The 25,240-nt window shown below is 37.7% G+C and overlaps 1 protein-coding gene and 1 long non-coding RNA gene across 2 annotated transcripts in view; one reads left to right on the forward strand and one right to left on the reverse strand.

The window, feature by feature from the left end:
- Positions 1-3,412: 3,412 nt before the first annotated feature.
- LOC148223334 (uncharacterized) lies at positions 3,413-13,936 on the forward strand. Its single transcript, XR_015804505.1, has 2 exons — positions 3,413-6,591; positions 6,702-13,936. It is a non-coding gene; the product is annotated as an uncharacterized LOC148223334 (long non-coding RNA).
- Positions 13,937-18,044: 4,108 nt separating this feature from the next.
- Positions 18,045-25,240, reverse strand: part of CDIN1 (CDAN1 interacting nuclease 1) — a 121,581-nt gene continuing 114,385 nt past the window's right edge. The window contains exons 11-12 of the mRNA XM_014891585.2: positions 20,762-20,912; positions 18,045-19,941 (exon numbers count right to left, since the gene is read on the reverse strand). Of these exons, the coding sequence (XP_014747071.1) occupies positions 20,777-20,912 (136 nt within the window). The 3' untranslated portion in view covers positions 18,045-19,941; positions 20,762-20,776. The remainder of the gene's footprint in view (positions 19,942-20,761; positions 20,913-25,240) is intronic.

Genomic DNA, 25,240 nt, shown 5'->3' on the forward strand with positions numbered 1-25,240 from the left:
ATTTCTGAACTCTATTGTACATTAGTGTCTGCATCTATAAATTGACTCTAGGGTCATTTAGGGGATAACTTAGCTTTAAATACAGGGTTAGACTAATATGTCTGTTGGCCCTCACTTATCCATTTGAATTGGCTGAAGTCCAGCTGGAACAGAGCGGAGTTGTTTAAGACACCCATTCCTCATGATGTTACATTATCATATCTTGTCTTGCACTTCCCAAAGAAAAGGCTAGAGTGGGATTGGTGTCATGGATCAGACCTCTTCCAGTGGTGGGGAAGTGTTCTCCCTGTATGAGGATATAGCGTGTAGGGCAGAGTATGGCCCAAACTCTGGCCCAAGGAGAATGCAGATGCAAAAGTAATTTTTATGAAGGCTGCTCAGTCACACGTAACACTATGGTCAAACTGCTGTGCCAGTTTATTTTTATGAGTCATTTAGTGGAAACATACTTATCTCCATTTAAAGATATGAAAGAGAAAGTAATTTGTTAACAACAGTTTTGGGTTATTTGCAGGGACAAAGATTAGAAATAAAGAGCAATTGTATTTTGACCCATAAATAACTCCAACTTTCAGATGTCTCTTGTACTCTCTGAATCTGTAAAGGAATTTCCTTACAGCCAGAAGAATGATTTTTTTTTTTTGGTAGTCTGTCTGTAAGATGAACAGGACACCTACTTTTATCAGTTTTCACAGTGAGTAAAAAAATTTTCAGAATGTTTGCCAGCCAAGTTATCTCGGTTGACAGAGTCTAACCCTGCTAAGATTTTAGTTTGAATGTTTTAGGGTATTTTAAACACACATATAGACAAATATATGTACATTTGCTCATTTATTTATTTAAACAAAGAAAAAATATGTTCATGAAGGCTCTGGACTTTTTATTATTTTTTTAATTGTAGATTCCAGTGGTTCAGGCATCTGTATTACAAGCTTGTCTGTGCTATACTGCAGAGAAACCTTCCTCTTTGACCTACTGGGTGTTTCTTTTCTGAGGGAGGAAAGGAATTCTTTCCATGTTAAAGGAGTTCAGTCTCCTCCTGTCACTGATTGCCTCTGTTGCTTAGTTGAGCCCAATTATATGCAATGGCTTTTCAAGGGTTCAGCTGTGAAAAAGGCATGTGTGCAAATGATATCAATAAAATAACAGGATTTGCATACACAGGAGCAGAACACATGCTACTGCTTTGAAGATTTACTGTATGAGGTACACTTAATGTTTGGTAGGACAGCTGTTGACATTGCCACTTTTACATTGCTCCTGTTTAGTTCTCCTGGCTGCCATAGGCAGAGAGGCAAAAGAAAAAGGCAGTGCTAGCTGTTCATGCAGGAGTAATAACAGCTCTTAACAGAAGAAGAGTAATTACCTTTGTCTGGTTTCTCCCTGCTCGAAAATCTAATGAAATAGAGACCATTGCCTAGATAGCTGATAGACACAGAAATCCTCCTGCTTTTACTAAATCTGTGGCTTGTTATGTTACACCTTTTGCTCACAAGCTGAACCCGCATCTTAATTTTGAAAAAAACCCATTACTGATGGGTAGATTTCCTGAGCACATTTGACAGCTTTCAAGCTAGTGGTATTTGGCAAGGCCTTTTAGAGTTATAGGAGATTTATAGCTGAAGAGATTCCATAGCAGTGGGTTCAGATCCGATCCCTCTCTCCCGGCTCCTGCTCTGGGTAACAGTGACAGGAGCTGTCTGTGTACCAGAAGGAACAGTTTAAGGGGAGTGGCTGCATTTGGCAATAGAAGCCCCCGTTAGCAGCCGGAAGCATTGGTGCTGAAAAGCAATCGCTGGTGTCAAGAACTTTCCTAGCTAAGCACTGCAGCTGGTGGCAATAAATAGCATTCTAATAAAGGAGGATGTTCAACCCGTGACATAAGCGAATACTGTTTCAACCACAAAAAGTAATTTATGGTGCTGCATATGTCTGAAATGGATTTTTTATGATACATTTTAAAATAAAAATGCTAAGATTTCAATGGAGGGAAAGATCTGCATTTTAAATCAAAATGGAATTGAAAGATCAATAAAAAGTGTACTGCTTTTTTAAGTACGCAATGATACATAACATCTTAAGGATGTGCACTGTCACAAAGCACAATTACCTCCATTCCTAAAAATGAAAGATGCTGTTTTCTGACTGTGAATGTTCTCTATATTGCATCAAACCTAATAACTTCCCATGTTAGTGATAATCCTCCCAAACATTTAGACAGAACCATCATCATCTTCTCATAAGAATGCCAAAATGATCATGCAGAAAGTAGCAAATAACAATATGTTTGTATTGCATAAACATAATCCCTGAAAAAAAACCACATCAGCTCCAGCCTGCTCAATGAGGAGCAAAAAGCAGGGGTAGCAAAGTCATTAGACTCATTGGGCCTGTTACTGTTGAGTCCACTACAGCAAACAAGTTATTAGTTTTGACATAACCAGTGGTTTATTTGAACATATGCTTCTGCTCTTTGGTATGCATTCCATTTGTGCCACATGTGACTTCTCTTACGTGATTACTATGAAACATAGCAATGTTACATATTGTGTCATCTCCCACTGGGATGAGATGTGTGGATGTGGTACCAGGAAAAACTGTCCTTTAAATTTATTACTGCTGTCTAGTTTGGGATGCTTTTGGGGTGCATGGAAGAAAGGGCAGTTTTGTTTTTAGGTGAGCATAGGCTGTCAGCTTAAATGAGTGGATAGGTTGTTTTGAGAGGCTTTTTATACAGCAATTTGTTTTGAATCACAAGGGTTGTGTGTGCAAGCACATAAAATCAGAAACTGTTTAAATGTTACTGTCAAGATGCTTTGTATTGGAATGTGAAGCATAGTGTACACATTGGAAATTCCTTGAGAGTACATATCTTTTTTATTATTCTTTTGCATGTGTTTATTAGTTCTCTAGTTTCGTTTTTAGGGAGAAACAGGCCTGCCTGTTTGAAGAGATGGCTGATATCCATTTATCAGCCATACAGCTCTGTGCTCAAGTTGATTCCCACCCCAGCCCCTTCTCCCTCCCCCTGTAAATGGTTTCTGCTGTAATTTTGGAGTTAAAGAGCCAAATTCTCAGCTGATGCACATCAACACTGCTATCCTGAAATAAATAGGCATAACTTCACTGAAGTCACTGAAACCTAAGCTCAGACTCGTGGGTTTTACTGTCCTTGAGTGCAGTGTTTTAAGGCTTATGACACACACTTCTGTAATACTTTGTTATGGTATAAACAAACACTACGCTTCTGATTTGAATTATAATCTCATTCACCCAGAAAGCAATAGAGCTTTGCTTATTTATCCCAGCTGAGAAGATAGCCCAAAGGCTTTTCATGTTGTATGATAAAGTCATGGGCTGTGATTCCAACAGCACCCCCCCACCCCCCCATATAAACAAAGAGGCGACCCCACTACTGCTGGTGCAATTACTTAGATGTGAAACAGTTGTTCAGAGAATTCTGGATTCAAATCAGTGCCACAATGTTTATTCTGTAGTGAAGTGATGTGTCTGCTAAGGCTTTACTCAGTTCAGATAGAAAGCAAGAGTCTGAATTCAGGTACTGGTATGAAGAGCTGGGCAGAAATTTGGGAGTAATTAAAGGATGAAACACCTACCAAAAATGTTGAATTGAACATTTCCTGTAAACTGTGTGTGCAGCCACAACACACTTTGATTCTGAGTAGCATTTAAACTTGGGATAGAATCCAGCTGCAAAGCCTGGATCTAGATCTGAATTCCCCCAAGTTCAAGGTTATTGTGATCAGTGGAGTTTATTTAGTTCCAAATCTAAGTGCAGAAATTTTAAGGTAACTTCAATCAGATGTTCTTGGGATCTACTGGGATAATAGTGCAATAAAAGCTGAAATTAAATATATCTGGTTTTGTGTAGGGATTTTATTAGTATTCTGGTTTAAGGTTAAAATAGTGCACTTGTGCAGTCAGCCTATGTTAATAAATTAAAGCAAGGAAGTTTGTAAATTATTAAAAATCATGGTTTACACATTCTTCCAAAGCAAAAGAAGAGAAGTACAGAAAGTTCATCTGAATTCTCAAGGCAGTGCATGTAGTGAGCATTAGTTTTTCTTTCTTCCTTACTTTTTTTTTAGGTTGACTAAAGCTTTCTTTTTCTTCACAAATACTGTACTGGTAACTGAAGATATCTTGCACATGTGTACAACATCAGGGATAGCAACACCAGTGATATGAGGATATATAGGTGCAGGGTATAGTGGCACATATGGAAACATATAAGGAAACATACAGAAATTTATAAGAAAACATAACTGTGTGTATTCATGTCTCCACAGTGGTATGTTCTTTCCAAACTGCAAGTCATATCAAATGAAGGAACATGGCCTGGCAAGAATTGAGAACTGAAGAAAGAAAAGAATGCAATATTTACTTAAATTCAAAACAAAACTCAAAACAAAGAACCTAGTTACTGCTTCTAAGTTTAGCCCATAATATGTCATTCAGCATGATGTCTTGATCAAAATCAGCTATAGGAATGAAAGAGATATCAGTTGTCACAATTTTTGCCAACAAGAAACAAAAATAATCAATGATATCATTGTTCTCCTTTGTTACCTGTTCTCTTCAGTTCAGCCAGGTTGGTGATTATGTACGGAGTGTCTGCAATGATAATTCTGATAGAAACTCCAGCTCATGTTTTTGGCTGGTGAGAAGGCATTGATAAGAAAATGCCAGGTAAAGGAGAGAAAGCTGAGAGGAAAATGAGGACTGAGGTTTGTGAGTGCTCTATTCCTCTGGCATGGCTGGAACATTGCTGAATGCTGTGGGTTAGCCTCACACTGCCTGGTTATGCATGGGAAGCTATCTCCTGCCTGGAGAAGGTCTTTGGTGCTTTGGAAAAGCATCTTTACTCAGGGCAGAGAAGTGGGGAAACAAAACAGTTTCTAGAGTGATGAGAGCCTACCTGTGAACATAATCCAGGACTCTCATAATACTTTCAAAACGAGCAGGATGGCTGTGGCTTCTGTAAGCTCTGGCTTTTAGGCAGCATGTCAGCTGGGGGTGGGTGGGTGCTGAAGGAGGCTTGCAAATTCAGCTGTCTAAAACAGCTAATTGCAGTTAATCTGATGTAATGTTCTTACACAACTGGCTGCGCTGTTCTGGCTTTTATTAAATCAGTTATTTTCAGAACTTTAAAGTACAAAGGTCAGAATAGAGGTGACCTCTGACCAAGCAAGGGTGTCTCTAAGCAGCTGAAGAACACACTTTTGAGGAGCTGATTTACCCCAAGATGGTGTTTGTTCCACTAGAACCCAAACACCTGCTATGTAGGACTGCACAATTTGAATCTGATACTTCCCTGTGATCTAATCCCCCTTTGATCATCAGTTTTTAAGACTTGAAGCCCATTGCTTTTTCTCTGCTCCCTTCTTCTGACTTAAATATTTGCAGATGACATTGCTTTCCAACATAAAAGCCTGTCACTTGGAGCACTTGGCTTTTCCCATTTCCCCATTCTTGTGATCTGCTCTGTAGCTGCTCTGGCTTTTGTGGTGTTAGAGCTGCTTATAGCTGTGTAATGGAACAAATGGGATCCACAGGTTTTCAGAGCTTTTAAATGATCCTATAATATGCACAGATGCAGCAATGACTTAAGTGGCTTCCTCTTCACCTTCCCCAGTCAAGCTCAAAAATGACAGCATTAATAGCACAAAAATCAAGAAAGAAAAAGCCACATGAAGCACTCTGGCATTCACTTTGGCTTTTTGCTCTTTCTTCAAGTTAACTCAAAGAAAAGGCAACAACTCCTTTAAATGTGTGTTACAGGTGTGGCAGCACTCAATCTTTTTCTGTGTGTCCTGCTTAAAGGAAGAATGACAGCTGATGAATACATCTTTCTAAAGATGTGAAGTGACCATATTTACTGAACTGGATCTTTTGAAGACTGAGATAGTGAGGCTACGTTTTGCTTAGCATTTTTAAATGAAATTAAACTATGAATCACTTCTGTAATGTCCTCTTTTTCGTGTCCCTTCAAGTGATTTTCTGTTTCTTATTTGCAATTTAGTAGGCTGGAATAAGGATCTTGAAGATTGTATCTTTAGAAACCCAAGCTTCAGAGGACTTGCCAAATCTTATGTCGAATACGAGACTTGCAGAAAGAGCATTAAAAAATATTTAAACTAAGTGATTAATTTCTTACCATCTGGAAAACCACAATCAGCAACAAAAGCAACTCAAAAATTCAAATGCCATTAATAGGCTTAGTGCTTCAATACAGAATATTATACTGCTCGTAAGAACAGTCCTAACCAGCCTTTCAAACACATCAGAAGAGACAATCCTATACATAACAGGAAATCTCTATATTATGATTGATGTCCAAGATTTATGATGTTATAAACTATTGGTTATGCTGTTTTGACAATGGAAGAATTAATGAACAAAACAGATTTGCCTGCAGTGATAAACTGTATCATATAGAAACATTAATAAAGATAAAACATTTGGAAATTCTTTAAGAAAAATAACATTTTTGCTCTTTTCTCAAGGAAAAAAACGAAGCCAGAAACATGACAGATTTCATCAAGAGAGCTGTTCACAGATTAAAAGCAGGTCTGATTTTTGTTTTGCCGTGCTAGACTTCATTTCTCAAACCACAGAAGAGTGAGGCGAATGTTTTCAAGCTTATAGTGTTGTTTGTTTTGTTTTTCTTCCTTACACAGTGAATATTGTCTTCCTGCTAATTCTGTTATACCATACAAGACTTGTTTGCGTCTCAGTTGGGTTCTTCTGTTCAGCCTTCTGGTGCACTCAGAAAATGCCACAGAGGATCCACTCTGATCTCAATGTCTGTCTGTTAAAGCAGCAAGGTCTGCTCCTGTAAGGAGCCCTGGTGACAGAGCAGGGCATTGGATGATAGACCAGGACACTGGGGAGCTCAGCACACACAGGATCTGCAGCTGACACAGGTGGGAAAGCTGCGAAGAAATGCACAGAGCAGCAGGAGCTGAAGCTCAAGATCCTTTGATTACTGCAGGGTAAATCAGTACAGTACTTTCACACGCTCCTCTGTAAAAGGGTACTTCTGTCCCCAATAGCTGCTGTGGAGAGCTACTAAAAAAAAAACCTTGGAAGCCCCCATTTCTGTGTGCCTAAATGCCTTCATGGAGTAATTTTTGGTGTCACGGCACTCCCTGCATGAACTTCACGAACTCAGGTTACACCAAATCACTAGATTGTTTACCTCTTGGTTTGAACACAAAAAATAGCTGACAAGGAATTATAGAGAAATATTGGTTTAAAATTTAACATCCCAGAAGGGGGTGAACTTGGAAGTATGAAATTGTACATATTTGGCATCAGAAGACTGAAGCATGAACATGAAAGTCCATCTTTAACCTGTGAAAATTCAATACTGGTGTTAAGGATATCTCTTCCCTATCTTTCTCATGCTTTTTTGATGCTACTTTTGTGCTAAGCACCTTCAGAGGTTTATAAACCAGTTTAGCTAGGCTCTGCCATTGAAGAAGACTATAGAAAATGAATGCCCTGCTGAGAATTAGAGAGATTATTAGATCCCTTAAACTCTCTACTGAGTCTTTCTACTTGCTTTTTAAATTGTAAAAATATAGTGCTTAACAGAAACATGTTTGATCAGAAACATTAAGTAGCTGAGCATGCAAGAAATGTTTCTCTATATTGCTAGAGAGATATGAAGTTAGCCTTATTTGTCCTTTGTTTTATTAGCTTTTATCTTGGTTTTTCTGCTATTCTAATCTTACAGGTGAGATCTAAAAGGAATAAATTCAGATGTCAAAACTTGGAACACCATTCCTGCAGATCCTAGTGCCAGCATATAATTTCCCAGGACAAAACAAAACCTCAGATTTTGACCCCAGAATTCCACATAAGCCTAAAGTTCTGCTGCTCCCCGTGCCCTGGAACACCTTGGTTGTACCACCATCACCTTGTCACCTTGTTCTGGCTTTCTTCCTGGCTAGGATCTGAAGTTAGAGCAACTTCCCTGCTGGGTTTCAACTGCATGTTAATCTAAAAGCAAACCTACATATGGTGAGTCAATCAATCTCTACTTGAAGTGCAGTAATAGCAACCTTTTATCTTTATGGAACACATATGGGAAGAGAAAGAGTCCTTGTGGTCCCCCTCATATACAATTGCATTTTGGTAAGTGAATTAATATGTATTTACTTTTCTTCTTTGTATGAAGGATAGATTTAGACTGACTGAAGACATATCCAAAATAGAACTGTGATGTTCCCAACATTCTTGTTCCCATTTTCTGGCCCACAAAACGTGAGTTTTTCCTGCTTCAGAATGACTCTGAGAGATCAGAGTGGAGACTGTTAACTGTGCCCACAGGTTTGGACTCCCACTTGTGTCCTTCTGATCCCAAGAAGGTGATGTAACCACCTACCTTTCCACAAAAGTGTACTGAGAGAGGGCTCGGTCTCTTCTGCACCTTTGGAGAAATTCTCTACAACTCTTTATTGTGAAAGCATTTGTAGGCACTAACATTTAAGACTTTGGATGGATTGTAAGTAGGTGGGAACACCACTTTGCCCTTTACAAATACTCCTGTTTCAGGGGGGAAAACACAATTTGCAAATAGCTCTCCCCAGATTCTTCCTGCTGGAGTCAGTGTGTTGACCTTCAGGTGGTTGTTCAGGTGGTTTAAAATGCACCTGCTCAGGCTGTAGCCCCTTGAGCAAATGGCACGGGGAGCTGGGGCCCCTAAATAAGATGTCTTTGCTCAGAACAGTTTAGCCACACAACACAAGGTTGCTGCATCTGCTTGGTGCTTGTCTCAGCTCCGCAGCATTTCATACTTTGGACTTTGTAGCTTTGCAGAGTTGGCAAAACCTGTTTTATGTTCCAATGTGCATCACTGACTAAAGCTCTTTCTGTTGGGAACCACTCCAAATGCTCTGCTAACAGTAAACATCCCACTGGGATTCTGTCTTACTATCTACTACATCTCCTGCTAAATAACAGTTTGGATTAAAAAAAAATCAGCTTTATATTGGAAAAAATCAGCTATACAATCAGATATACTTGTCCTTGATTGAAAGCATCCATATAACTGTCTGTCTATGATAAAAGTAAATAAAAAAATACAGCTGAATTTCATTTCAAATCGAAGTCTTATAAAGCTGAATAGGGATTTTCAAGAGCATTTGGAAACTGGCTTAAGTTAGATTCCTCTGAAATAATTGGCAAGTGATGCCTAGAGGCAACGAGTTAAGTTGCTGCTGATTGCACTAGCAAAATCCCACTCATGACTTCTTAATTAATCTCTTGGAAGATATGGCAACAAGGTCTCTCTTGTAGGCTGTAGTATATGGATTGTCAAGTAGTGCTTAGAAACTGTAGTCCCTGTCTTTCTAAATTAAGTGGTCAATATCCTCCCCTGGACATCAGTGGTAAGGCTAAATTACTTCTAAGAGATATGTGAAAGACTTTCTAAAGCTCAGATAAGCCTAAAACATTGAAGTTGCTAATTTCTGCTGCTAGCAGCACTGAGATGCATGGGGCAACCAAAAATACAGAAGTGTGTGTTATTTGCAAAATCCTCTTCAGATTCAATTTATAGCAACCTCACTTTGCCTTTAGTCAGAGTTCACAGCAAGAATGAAAACACACAGTAAATATTTTGGTTTGTGCAGCATGAGATTGCCTTTGAACACTATGTGGGAAACAAAACCAACAAAAAAACCCAACCCTAAATTGAAAAAAAAAAATTGTCACTGGATTCAAGCAGTACTGTATACTTCCTTTCATTAAATGAACAAAGTCACACTGAGCTAGTTTTATCAGCTCAAAGAAACCTCTTTTTTCTTGACAAACCTGTGTACCCTCAGTGTGCTCATCTGCCGTTCAGCATACTTTATGCCACTTAGATATATCTAAAACTTGCCAGTATTCTTGTTGTATCTGTATCTCAATATTTTTGGCAGAGGCCATACACGAAGCAGAGATAACTACTGGTTCTCTGCTCCTTTTTCAAGCACTGACTTTTATATTGCACCACCAGAACTTTAATAATTGTAGATCAGAAAATATATACATGTTTCTTAAGTCACTGAAGGAATGATAATTTACAGCACAGAAGGAGATCTGGCTCCACAACTTGAGGAGATAAACTGAACTGAAGATGGTTTTCACAAAGGTATTATTCCAGTCCTGTGAATTAATGGAACATCCAAAGTGAGAACAATGTGGAAAGATGAAACAAACCAGACAATGAAAAATATCTTCATTTTTTAGCACATTGGGAAATGAATGCATTTAGTAAAGTATACTAGTCTCACAAGCTGCCTCTCAATCTGGACCCGAGAGAAAGCACTGCAGTGACAAGGAGAGTGAGAAATCAAGAGTACATCTCCAGACTATGTGAACATGTTATAAAACTGCTTTTATACCTTAAGCCAGGTCAAGACTAATGCTATTGCTGATTCAGTTCTGTAGAACCAGACAATAAAACCCACCATACTGATCAAAACAGAGAGGTACAGTTTGGTTCTTCTGTCACAGAACTGTCAAGGCTTGAATTCAAACCTGGGATTTCATCCTTATGATAGGTCCTTTCCTTTGTTTTCCTTTGCTCCTGATTCACATTGAATACGCCTCACCAAAGAATTCAGGAAAACACGTTTTGATATCTTTGAAGGAAATGGAGGCCAAGAAATCAGAAAATGCTTTGCTGTTTGGCTTTTAGTATTTATAAAACCAGGAAGCCATCATTTATGGGCTTGCCATCCAAGGGCTAAATAGACAGAGGAAGTTGTGTTCTCACATTGTTAACAGATCAGTGGGAAGCACAGTAATGTATTTCACTAGCTAACATATTTAAAGACACAACTTGTGTGCATGAGAGTTTTGATGTTTCACTGTTGCAAACATGGTGGCTACTATGCCCCTAAGAATATTATTTTTCTAAATCCTAGATTAAGAACACATGCAAGGGGAATCGGGAAGATTTAGCAAATTGAATCAGATGAGAGAAAACTGAAAACTGCATAAAGGAAAGAATAATAGAAACCTTCATTACTGAAACTGGAAACTAGCAAAAAAAATAGTGAGTTTCATAGAAACAGCTAGAAGAGTATGCTGGGATTACACACTGGCTTTTGATTAAAGATGCCTTTTATTGAAAGCAATTTAGCAGAAGAAACTTTCCATGGGTTAAAAGATACCTATGTACTGACCCAGCAAGGTGGGGCATGTTGAGAGTGTCTTCTAAAGTAGGACTGGGCAAAGAGCAGCTGTCACCTAAGCCTCTGGTGACAACTTTCCCCCTGTTGTCCTTCAGAGGTTGCAGATTGTCTCTCTTCAGAAGCAGCCACTAAAAACTTTAGTCAGGCTCAGGACATGGAGGCAAGCAGTTTTGGAAGAAGAAGCAGACACAAGCAGTGTAGGAAGGAAGTACGCAAAAGAGATAAAATGAAGGCTAGTACAACACTATTTTTAAAGGAAAATGGAATGAGAACCAAAGTGTTATTAACACACAAAAAAATTTGAGAAAAAAACCTCATAGGCTGAGTGTGAAGCAATTTCCTTAGTGAGAAATGTAAAGCAATTCTGAACTAATTGTTTAAGTGCAAGAACATATTTTTCAACTTGGTGCTTACTGTACTGGCTCTTGCCATCCTTGTGCCATAGCACATACAGCTCAAAATGGACATTGTGTCAGTATTAGCACAAGTGACTGTAACTTTTAAAGGGTTGTCCCAGAAAGTAGGAATGAGACTGTAGCACCTTCCTTATGTTGGAAAACGCAGCTTGTTACCATGCCAAGAAGAAGCAGAAGACCAGTAAGGAGAAATAAAATCCAGTCCCTGTGGAAGACTAACAGTAAATTCTCAGCCATCAGCATGATGGTGCTGAACACAGATGCCAGTAGATAACTGTCTCTAATCCAGTCTAGCCATGGAGTGATGTTGGGTAGGATAAGAAAAAAACCATCAGCAGACTCAAAGCTCTCCCCAGGCATGCCTGGGGCAGAGATGGGTAAGTATGAGAAAAAGCCAATGGAATTTGCTTCTGAGTCCTCATGGCAGAGCTCTGACAAACTGACCACTTTGTGTAAGTTCTTATGCCTGAGTAACTGAAGAATGAAGGAGAAACATCTGCAATTTGTAAAATGGGAACAGGGAAACTGAAAATTACACCACATAACAAAATACACTCTTCAATGTTACTTTTCAGCTAACAGGCACCTCACTGGGGTGTAATTAAAATACCCATTGTTTCCCAAATATTAGATACTTTATTTTCCTCTTTGTCTTTAGTTAGTATCAGCTGTGAGAAAGTTGTCTATGTCTGGTCATGTAATGCAGTAATGCAAAGCATAAATTGATAGGATTGTTTCAAGCCAAATACAGCATGGATTAGGCAAATGGAAGACAAAAGTAAATCTATGACACTTAATATCTTGCATTCTTATGACACATCTCCTTATCATGCCAGAAAATGCTGCTGAGCTTCCAGGGTCTGTGGGCTGCTGGAGCACAAATAACTCTTAACCTCTCCTCTGCCTTCAGCAAACCTTACAGTAAAGCTGGGATGAAAGGAAAGCACAGGAAAACAACTGTTAACTGGAGCCTCCAACTTTTTGGCAAGCCAGTACAAGCTCAGTAACTGGACTAGTAGTAATAGAATCTTTTAAGATGATGGAGCCAACTTGAGAATTGAGAATTTGGACCTTCATGGCAAATGTACACCTAAGCAAAAAAAGTTGTTGCTTCTGCATATTCCATTTAACAGACACTTTCCTACTATTTATTTTGTTAAAGTAAATTTTTATTTCACAAACTGAGCAGTAAGCCATATGTCTTCTGACTATGAAGACTGGTGTTAGAAGTTTTAAGAGCATATCCTATAATGGATATATCTCATTAGTCTATATTTTATTGGTGACAACTAACCATCAAATTCTGTAAAAACTATGAAATACTGAATGTATTAACTCACTGACTTCAGATTACACATTCAAAACTTCATGAATAAAATCAAGTATTTATTTCCAAAGGCTGAGATTAAAATTCAAACTAAACAGAATACAGGAGCAGTTTGAAGCCAGCAAATTAAAACTAAAAATACTAGCAAGTATTTTGTACATACTAGCAAGTAGTATGTGCAAAAAGGAAAAGAATAATAGGATTAAAAAATGATGGATTTGTGGTGAATCTGGATGTGGGCATTATAAAGGGTCCAGCCTAAACAGAAGACACCAATTTGTCACTGAAAGAACATATTTGCTGAAAACTTGTACATAATGTGTTTCTAAAATATAAGACACGTGTACAGTGACAAATATAATCACAACATTAAAAACTTTGTTTGAAAAAATGCTGGAAGAGTTTGTGGTGTTTTGTTGAGCAAGCAATTTTCAAATACAGAAAAGATCAGAAAAATAAAGCAGATACCAGATTTACTTTCCATAGGCATTTATAATTGGATGAGATGTAGCATCCTTATTACAGCAAACATGATTTAGGTTAAGGTCGGAAAAATCTTTCTAACTAAATAAACATGGGTAGGGGAATGGATTCCCATAATCTCTCTAAGCATCTCCATCATTGCAGTTTTTTAAGACTAGATTAGACAGACATTTAAGCTGATCTGTATAGACAGTTGTGCCTCAGAGGAAGGATGAAACTGAGTCTTGAGACTCAACTGTGTCTACTTTTTTTTTATGATGTGTAGCCAGACTATTTTTTTCTAAGTGTACTTTATCATTTGTATGTAATGCAGTGCCAGACACATTGATATAAGGCTTCTTAAAGTGTGCATGGAAATAAACTGATCGAACTAATTTTTATGTTTTTCCACTCATTATAAAGCTATCATGCTGAGGCAGAGTACAAAATGGAGTTTGGCAAGAATGCTCGTTATGGAAAAGTGAAAGAAAATGAAAAAATAAAATTAATCCAATACATCCATTTGTAATGGAAAATGTTTTCGGGTAATAAAGCTTGCATTTTCACAGTACTCTTCTACTAGGAGTTTCAAAGACCTTTCAGAAATTTTCTCAGCACCCCTGAGGCACTTTGGGAGGCGAGACTACAGCTGTGCAGCTTCACATTGGAGACAGAAGCCCCAGTATGTCCAGGTCAAGTTCTAAAAGCTGCTGGCTCTCAGCAGGGCTGGGCTGGGACTCCTCCAGGTGTAGCTCATCCTCTCTCCCATGTCATGCTCTCTCAACATCACTGTCACTTAACTTGCAGAAATGTCTCATTGCTCTCACCAGCACTTAAACATAGGATACCACCTTCTACAGCAGGAAAAAATGTTGATTTACTGCCCTTTCCTGAAAACCTCCACCAATACACCTATACTGAGCAAATATCTATCAGGGACTTCTATAAGAGAGAAGGTAGGTGGCACTTATTAATAGCAAAAATAATGTTTTTATGCTTGGTTTATATTATCATCGTATAAAAATACACAAAAATTAATATAAATAAATATTTTAAAAGAAAAAATTGCATTCCTTTGATCCAGTGTCTTGCCTCCTCTCCTTAGGACAGAGACCCAGACAGATTTTATGTGCTGTATAGCATACTAAACCACAGAATCATTGCTCTTGGCAAGAATCTCTCATTGACATTATAAGAGAATAATGTATTACAGATTTGTGTCCTAATGCTACAGTCATATACTCTGAAATCCTGAATTTGCGTTAAGTTTATAACCCTGACTTGGTGCTTGCTTAGGTAATTTCAAAAATTATTATTTCATATTGTTGTTTGACCAATTTACATGTCTGCTTTAAGTTAACAGTAAACACTTGGGCCAAGCAAACAGCTGTTGCTGTGTAAACGGCTATTTCTCCATGTTTGTATTATTTTCCTTCAACTAGTCCTCAGAGGTAAATACATTATGGTAAATCTGTCTGTTTACAGACGGCTGGACATCAATATAAATCTGTTAAATGTCTTTATAAAAATAAGTGGTTGTCTGCTACTGGGAAGATTAACTTTCTAAAAACCCTTAACTTTGCACTAATATGCCTTTAATACCACACTTTGTGTATCACTATTAAAAGCAACAGCCAAAGTATTTATACAACATAGGGAATAAACCCCCCCAACTCTAATAATAATGACAATAACCTTAGCCAAGGATGTTTCTCTCTTTCCCTAAAATTAATAACTAGTTGGGGTTAATGGCCACTGGCTTCACCTTAGGCCCTCAATTAATCCCTGAACCTCAATTGTTATTACCTAATTGACTTAGTTTCGTTTCACTTTAACATTTCAAAGTGATCTTCCTAAAATCACACTGACAGAGTAACATGGTCTCTGTAGATATGCACTGACATGGTTTCAATACTGTTACTTCATCTCCATACGCCTGCATTGACATTTCATTTTGCGTTGACATCGCAGTGCCACATCTATGGATCTGTGCAGATGACATGCCATTGTTCACACTAGGTGAAAGCCTGGCCAGAAGCGAGGGCAGGCTGCCATCTCATGCAGGGGCATGATGCCAGCTGAGAGCTACTAAGAATTACTGTTATCATTTTTAATAATTTTTATCATTGCAAATATGATTTGTATGCTTGTAAACAGAAGAAGTACCAAATTTCACTTGAAATCTTGCTGGGTTCCTTAAATAAACACACACAAAAAAGTTTTTTTATTTAGATCAACTTAAAAACTTAGCCTGAAAAATGCACCAGTTAATGTATTTAAAGAGTTTTTTTGTTATTACCAGTTCATGCTTTTTTGAGGCTGCAAACAAATTATGCAAATCCTATGTGCTCAAATATCATCATACCAGTGCAAGGAGCTGAATACTCTTAAGATGCAACTCTAAACCAAGAAATCCTCATAAAAACGGGGCATCAAAATAAGAGTCTTTTTATTATGTGGAAAAGTTTTTGAAAAGTCTTTTGAAGCTCTTTCATCCACCTCTGGAATAATTTTGGTAGATTACTATTGTACAAAACCCATAATTTATAGTAGCTGACCTCAGCTGCTCTTTGTATAACAGCCATATATGAAACAATAGCAGGAAAGTAAAAAATACAAGGGGAACTAAAACTGCTCTGTTTATTATGTAGCTCATAATTACATCTTCCTTATTTAATCTTTTGAATCCTGGCATGTTTTTAATAATACAGGCTCAATTAATATTTACTGTACACAGGAGAGTTAGTTTTGAGTAACGCATTTAGACTATCCAAACTTTGTGTAACTTGTGACCTTTCCCTAACCTAAGCAAGGTCTATTTTATACAGATCGTACTAGATAGACGGTTTCTCTATAAATGGTGAAATTGCTGCCAAGCTTCCATTGTTAGCTAGTTCATTTTTCAACAGGCACACTTTAGGTTCCTATCAAACCACTGTAAAGAGCAAGCCCTTGAGGTTTCTTCTTTTGTCAATGTAATAAAAAGGTTATTTCTGAATAACCTGTGAATCCACAACAAATGGCCCTTTGTGACTTAGAATAACATGATAGGAGGAATTTTTTAGTGTTGTTTTTGCAAGCAGCCTCCTATTTTATTCTGTAATATTAAATCGATACTTGAGCAGCATATGTTCTAATGTAATTCATCTCATCCTTGACATAACAAGTCCATGTTTCTAACAACTGTTACCCTAGCTCAGTATTCACCATCTAATAGCAGAAGATCCTTTTAGAAGAAGCTTTATTTTGTAAGACTACATTAGATGAAGCAACACCAAAAATCAAGTTAAATTCTGTGTACTTGTGGTTGACCCTTGAGGAGCTGTTATCAGTTCTGGTAAATAACAACACTCTGTAGGATGTACAAGCTCTTGCCAGATCGACTGTGATGTGGAAATGGGGAGAAAGCCATCTTTTCCACTCTGAACCAAGTAGAGTTTGGCACAGGAGGAAAGCTAAGCCTTTAACTTCAACAGATCTCCTTGCAGAAGTACAAACAAGAAATGAACTCACAGAAGGCAAGGCTCCTTAATGAAAGAGATGCTTTAAAAGCTGAATTCCCAATATTTCCTTTGCCTATTTTCTAGTAGCACAGAAGCACTAACTTAGTCCTTTGTACAATTTTCCTCTCAATTGAGGAGTGATTATTCTGCATTAAGAGTGTTCTCTTCGGTGAATACTCCCAGCCTACAGATATGACCAAGAGTGTGAAGAGTATCACAATGATTCCTCATTACAAAGCCATGTGGAAATTTGAGGACAGTCTCCTGGAATCTAGAACTGCTATTTAAATTGGAATAAGAGTAAAATTGCTTTAGATGGTTGGTCAGTTCAAATGTATACAGAAATGGAAAAAGCACTCTTCAGCTGTAGTAACAGAATCAGAAGCAGGTGGTAGAAAACATGGTAGAAAACTTTTCAAATAGGACACATGGACAAGTGGGAGGATATTGAATAACTAAGAGTGAAATTATTACAGTAAGATGCAAAATTAAAAGGCAAGGATCAGAAGTTGGAAAGAGGCATTAACAGTCTTTTGCAGTAGTCTAGATGGTGGAGAAATCCAAAAGCCAATATCAGGATACAATAATTTTGAATGAACAAATACAACAGAAAAGTATGAAAACTATTCATGAACTATCAGTACTATTAATGCAATGAGGTAAGCACAATAAGAAATTTGGTTCCTTTTCTTCAGGTTCAGACAAAACTACTTCTACTCTGAGCTGTCTTCAGGGAAAGATTATTAAACTTATACTAATAATGTGTCCCCAGAATACAGGAATGGTAAAACTTCTGTTTTCTTCCTATACTAGAGTGTGCGACCCACCATTGCATTGCTCCTCCTTTACAAGAAAGTTTTGCTTCCCTGCTCAATACAATTACATCAATTCCTAAAGCTCAGAACAGGCCTTGTAACAGTGGTTGTAACAGCAGATGCTTGCAAGTCTATATATGCCAGTGAGAACATCATTCAGTTTTATGTTCACTTCTGTTTTCTGGCTTGGCATAATTCATTTGCACACTCTACAGAATACTCAATAAAACTGAATTTGGTTTTAATTTTAAGGTTCTAATGGTCACAACACTGTTTAAAAAAATCAAACCAAGAAAAAAAACCCCATGCAGCAGTGCCTCCTCTTTAATATTAAAGTTGATGTTCACATCTGATAAACAGAGAAAATAGACAAATGAGGGGTTTTTTTTGCAGTATACGAGTAGTAACAACAAAACAGTTCTAATTTTTTTTTACGTTTTGCTTTCAGTATTTAAAACAGTGACACAGCATAGTTTTTGTAGTAGCAGAGCTTTTTTGATAGCATGCAATACAGTACATTATATACAGTACAGTATGTAGACTTTTGTGGCTAATTTCATCCTCATTCTAATACAGATTCTTTAAGTAGGCAATATGTGAAGATGAGTTCAAAGCTCTGATTAAAGACAGCTGTATTGCTTTCCAACCTGTTATGTCACAGCATTAGGTAGAGGAATAAATAAACAAATACACTGATTTATCTGTGTGTCTCCACATAAATTTGTTTAATGTAAAAACAAATAAAGCAAAGCTTTGATGAAGGTTAGCAGAATTTTCAACATCTGTGCAGATAAATTTAATTTATTCAAAAAGAAAAAGCAGCATTAGTGAATCATGTAAAAGCTGATTTAAATGATTTCATATAACAGAAAGCATATGCAGTAGCTAAAACAAATTCCGTTTGCCTTTAAAACCCGTTTCTCTCAGACAACTATTACTTCTGAATTTTCTACTATGATAATGTTATTTCTTCTTTTTTATTCTCTTCTTGATTTTACACATTCCACTAACCTAAACCATAGTTAAAAGTCCCAGGGGGAGTAACACGCTAAATGTAACTTGTGTGTAGCATCAGGCTACATTCACAGATTGCTTCTGTGTATCTTTATGGGCAGATCCTTACAGCTGGTCAGGTAAAACAAGCTCAACACAATTCCTTAAATAGTTGAACGCAAATGAGTTACAGGTGTTTGAATACTTTTGAAAAATAAATCTCTTCACTATAACACATTCAAACCCAGGAAAAGATCTTTATACAACAATAACTCACGATAGTGGAGCTATACTAGTTTATCTCTCCAGAAAGGGACAGAGTACTAAAAGATTAAAGATTTTTTTCTTGAAAATGAAAGATTTGTTAAAATGATAAACTCCTGTCTGAAACTTACCAGAAAATGTTAAGGTGAAAACTAAAAATTAAAAATTAAAAATACTGTGTATACCGAAAACTACAGCTGAAAAACTCCTGACTAGGATTAATATCCTTTCCACTCAAGGCAAAACTGCAAAAAGTCTGCACATGATTTTTCAAAACATACAGGCACACAATGTATCACTTCAACTAAAAAAAGGTGATGAATATGCACTGTAATATTTTAGAGACCCTTTCTTTCTGGAGAACATCATCAACTTGTGCTTTAGGGACACTGTTATCAGACTTTTATTTCTACAACAGAATCCATAGCTCTTTTATTCAGAAAATCTGAACATGATGAGCATACATGCAAATCTCTCACTGACATTTTAAAATATTTTGTCCTTTCCTGAGTAATAGTTAACAAAGAAAAGACTATTGAAGTGTGTCAAGCCCAGTAAGACGCTGTCATTAAAAAACGTCTGAGACCACAAACCCGAGACTCAGTCTTGTCCCTCTGAGTGGCAATTTGGATGGAAAAAGAGACTGAACACAAAACTCCAAGAAAGGCTAACACCCATCTCAATAAACTTCTGATCTGGGTGGTTCTAACAAGAGAAAAACAAGGTTCTTACAAGAAAACAAGTGCGCAGGAAACTTCTGTCCATTTATGTGCTTTATTTGTCTTGTGGAACTGATCCAGTATGAATGAAGCACTGTTGTATCTTTTTTTTTTTTTAATTCCCCTTCTTGAAGACCAGGATGGTAAACTCCTTCAGAAATAACTCACATAGAAAACTCCTGCACGTTGCTCTTGTGGACTTCACTGTGCCAGAAATTTGCTACAGTACCTATAGTGGTAAAGAGAGATTCCTTCCTTAGTCAGTTAAGAGAAAAATTCCTAGGTACAGATTGCCCGGGGTGAGGGAGAGAAAAAGACAAAACACGAGTTACTTTTGAGTCATTAAAATACTTACTAAATCTCCCCCACACTACCCTCAAACTTCACAAGCTTATGTACATAAAATAAAACCTGTGTTCTTCGCATTCATCCCCTCTCAAAATCCCCTATTTTTTAACTGTTAACTTGGGATTGCATTGTTGATTTAAGCAATTAGATAGTGATAAAACACATACACCAATTATTATCTCAAAATCTGGCTATTTACTGTAACAGCCATGATACTCTCTTACCACTTGGGCTTTACCAGCTTTGTACTACATTGTTTTAAGCCCCAAAACAACAGTTCTCACCAAATCTCCACATCACCGAAGGTGTTTCAGTCACGTCACTAGCAAATAGTGAATTCATAAAAAGAACTTAATTTTGTAGGTGACTCTGTAACAGGGGTAAGAACTGAAAGCTCCACCTTTCAGCGTCTGCATTTTTGTCTTTGTTTAGAATGCTTGAAGAAGCCATCCGGAAGGAAGAAAGATTATGAGTATCTTGAAACTAGCTGTTTGACAGAGACTGAACTGCTGATAATGAGTGGGTTGTGTCTGTCTTTTTTGGCTGATCACAACAGAGGTCTGAAGCAAAACAGAAACTCTTGATATGTTTGTGTAAAGCAGCAGTAGCATAAGGGCAGGCAGCAGGAGTTCAGCTGAAGTTCAGGGCAGATGCTGCCATTAGTTTACACTGCAGGAAAGTAAAATTGCTTCCGGATTTACCTCTTCCTCCCAACCTCAGCGCTGAGCCATGCTGTGGCGCAGAGTCACAATGTCAGTAGGGAAGCAGTCTTTTAGCAGGATACCACGTTCACGATGGCAGTCCAGCTCTTCAATAAATCCATACCAGTAGATGACTAATCCAGGGCCAAATCTATCAAACAAAACAAAAAAAAAGAACTTATGTAACTGTGTTAGGGGAATTTCAATTTCCCACCTCTGTGATTCCAACAAATCTGGTAACTTCACGGCAAAATTGGAGGGAGCATTTAACATCTATTTATTTTTCAAATTTTGACTGTGCAATTGATCGAGGTCAATAGTACCTGATTTCATGAATAAGAATGCTATTTAGAGACTCACAGAATCCACATCAGAATTTCAGTTTTTTTTCTTTTGAATATTCTGCACGTCAGTAAAAAACACCTATGTATTAAATACTAAATAACATTCAGTAACTGTGATATACAGAGAAACCTCTCTTGACATGCACCCTGCTCTTTTAGATTTGTGTGTGCAGACATTAAAGACACAAAGGTTTACACATATCCCAGTTCATTCAAATTAAAATACTATGAAGACAACAATGAATCCTTAAAATATAATCTCTACAATGAGGTATTATTCAGGTAATTATTAACATAAAGCACAATGCAGAAGAAACAGAAAGTTTGTGTTGTAATGGCTCTGAAATATGCCTCAGGAATCCCTCAGATATTGCTAACTCTGATCCCCACTAGGCAATCTCAGGAAGTAGCCCCATGGACTATTTTACCCATCAGGAAGTTCAGACCTTCAGGCTGGGTTCATAAAGAAGTAATCACTATCAATCACTGTGTACTGCGATATGTTTTGCACATCAGTTTCACGTTTTTCCTACTGAGAGCACTTAATTAAAGGGCAGCACTACTTCTGGTGTAGTGTTGCAGGAATTTTACAGTGGAATCATAAATTATGAATGCTGGGTTAGTAAAAGGATGTCTAAAAACAGAACTGCTTTCTGTAGTCTAACATTACAGCAGTCTGTACAACATTAGGCCAAAAAGCTTTTTCTTTCCTTGATTTATTATATGCTGTAGTGAACTTGCCAAAACCAACAGTGCAGGATGAGCTGTTAGGTACCGTCTGTACAAGAGAAAGTTCAATAGAATGTCATGTAATGGTTTATATGCACAGTTGTACTCAGGACTCAACCAATATGGTAGCCAATTTTTGTTAACGTTTGATTATAATAAATATGTGCTGGAGGGAGGCACAGTAACTTAAATGTCCACTGAGCAGACAATACAAGCACTCAAAGCCGTGGGCAGTGCCAGACTGGCTTCATGAGGGTGGTTTCTTTCCAACAATGCGGAGAAAACTCTATTTGATGTGCTTGTGTAATGGAACAGGCATCAAAGGAAGAAGAAACCCCTGTGGCTTCCTCCTGCGGTTTCAATTAGATGTGGTACTCTTTTGCCTGAAACTGCTCCAGAGCATTGCAACATTTTGGTCTATGGCTACCAGTCTTCAACTTCCAAGTGGCCACAGTTCAGTGGTAGTGTAAATTATCCTCAGCATAGATGAGTCTGGCAAATATGCTTTTTGCAACTGAAAGGTGATATTCGAAAGTTGAAAGGTTAAGACATTGACACATCTGCTTCTACTAGGTAACATATCCTAACTTGTCTGGCAATAAATACAGTACAGACTAAAAAGTGGCTACTATGAAGGACAATGCTGCCTATACCCAATTCCTGTTTGTCTGTCTGGCCAACAACTTCAGCATCTATGGACTTCTTTCCTCTGTCCTTCGCTTAAGCTCCTGTGGAGACAAAACGTGCAGAACTTCACTGTACCTGCAAGCCTGGAAACCCAAGCAGGAGCAAGGGCCCTAGGCAAGTGAGGCCAAGGAGTGATGCTCTCAGCCTCTGGTGAGAGACAGCAGTTTGCTGATCCAGGAGGGGCCCTCACTTTTATTACTTCACGTACTCTGTATCTGCTCCCACATCAAGCAACTATAGAAATGGGTAATTGGGTGGGGATGTTCTTGCCTACTAACCAAAATTATTTTAAAAGCAAAATCTCCAGAAATAAGGAACAGACCTTACATTTTAATGGGCTATTTTGTGCAAGGCAGAAGGGATGAAATGTATGCAAGTAGTTACTCATTACGAGCACATGTGCCAGGTAAAATCCTGATGCTAATGAGCAGCTGCTCACCCAAGTTCTGAAGGGCTCATTTCGCTGTGTGGCAGTCTGAATCCCCCATCCACCACAAAATGCATGTGGCACTGTGCTTAAGCAATTTGTTTAGTTATTTTTTGAAACTGTAATTTTAAATAAAATTACAATTTCGAGACACCTCAAAAGGCTCATTTACGTCTTGTGAGCAAATCACCTCAGCTCAAGCACAATTTTTGAGGTGCTTAAAAATTATGTTCAGAAATACCAAACTTGATAATAAAATTATATACAAGAACATCTGCAGACTGTTAATGGCAGGAGCAAGTACATCTTTGGCATGAAAACATCCATCAATCCTGCTTCTGACTGTGTTGTTACAGCAAGACTGTTTGCCCTTTGCTGTCTAGGTTGCACTTTTTCAACTCTACTGTGTCATTTGTTCTATTATAGCTCTATATCATAAAGCTCCTGTGTAGGATCACATAAAAACCCCTGCCATACTTTTGTTTACTGCACTTAAGTGCAGTACTTAAGACCAAAATGAACTTGTTGGCACATTAAGCCTCTGCCACTATCAGGAACTCCTGCTGCTAAGTGCTAATTTCTCTCTCATTAATGCCCAGAGTTGGCAAACCACAAACAATGCCACTGGTTAATTACTGCTGCTTTAATTTGAAAAGACACTTAACCTTTTTGTGTAAGGGGATGAGATAGGGAAATGTAACCTAAAAGTAAGAACCATACTTTTTAATTTGACTACTTCCTAAGTGGAGATATGACACCCTGAGGAACGAAAGTAAGTGCTGTGAATTACAAAGTAAAGCTACAAATTGATTTCTTGCGTCAGTTTTAACATTGAACAAGTTAAGTGACTGACTATGGTTTACAAAGGAGAATGAAGTAAAACAACAGAAGGCATACTTGGTATTGCTATGGAAGTGGGATGCATTCAGTGGCTTTGAGGAACATAGAAAAACTTTGAATGTACCAATTGGTTCTAAAACTATATAGATACAAGATAGACAAGGTTATCTTATTTCATATGAAAGACACAATGGACAAAGTTTAGGCGTAAATTGAAAATCAACCTTTGAATGTAAGACACTATTGGACTCCTATGGATTTTCTTCTTGCTTAGAAAAACTATAAATCCCTGAAAATTAGTTCTTAGGTGTGAAAGAACGTGTCCAAAAGTGATACAAAACTGTAATTTTAGCTATTACAGTGAAAGTACTGCTTTTAGAACTTTACTTTTATTAGGGTTTTCTTTTTTTTTTTTTTTAAGCTGAAAAGAAATCCAAGTAACTAAGGTTTGGTTGATTTTGTGCAGTAAAAACAGAATAAAGAGGAAATACAGAGGCAAGCTTCCTTCAGAACATAATAAACACAGCAAGTGAAAATCGTCCACATAGGTTGCATCAGTTTACCTAAATACCAACGAACAGATAGGAAGCTTCCATTATACAAATCCTGGTCTAGTCAATGTCCAGCTCTGACATTAGAAGCTGTGACTGATACAAGGCAGCCAAAGCCAACTCAGCTGCACTTGGGGTACGAGTACCAGAAATGCCAAAAGGGAGGCACACAGGCTGCTGAACCCCAAGGCATGGCAAGAACAGAGCAGCATTACAAAAGCTCATGGATTGCTTTAGGCCTAATTTAGGCTTGATATTGATGACTAAATTTAGTCTAAGCACTAAAGGCAGCACATGGAGTATTTCAAAGAACCAACATTTGAGCATTTGATATAGAAAAATGCAGTTTGAGTAAAGTTAAATATAGTTGCAGTCTCAACAAGTTCTTTAGATAAAACTTATATCTGACAATACTGTTTGCTCTAACTAAGTCAGGTTTGCACTAATTTCAGATTGTTCAGAGGAACTCTTTATTGGTTTAATCACATAAATTTTGAAAGCAAACCATAGCTAAAGTAGTACAGCTAATCCTGGGACCCTGAGTTTTGTCTTGAAAAGGAGTTTCACAGAGATATACTGTAAAGCCAGAAGGCGAAATTCAGATAACCCAAAGCCAAATGGTTCTTTGTCTTAGGAAAAACACCCCCGCAACAACAACAAACTAAGGGATCACTTAAAAAAAAAAGGAAAGAAAACAACCAAGTAAAGTACGAATCTGAATTTAACTTGCCCTCCAGCTGAACCAGTTTTGTGCTAGAAGAGAAAAAAGACTTTTATTTATTTATCAAAGTGGCCTAGTAGGCTCACACATATTCTACTTTACTTCAAGAGAAACTACTTTCTAGTAATGTCTTTTCTTCTGGAATGTCTGTGTGAGGTCCATACCAGCTTCTAAGGATTT

This window comes from Sturnus vulgaris, chromosome 6, assembly GCF_052056855.1.
Source record: "Sturnus vulgaris isolate bStuVul1 chromosome 6, bStuVul1.hap1, whole genome shotgun sequence".
NCBI classification, from domain to species: Eukaryota; Metazoa; Chordata; class Aves; order Passeriformes; family Sturnidae; genus Sturnus; species Sturnus vulgaris.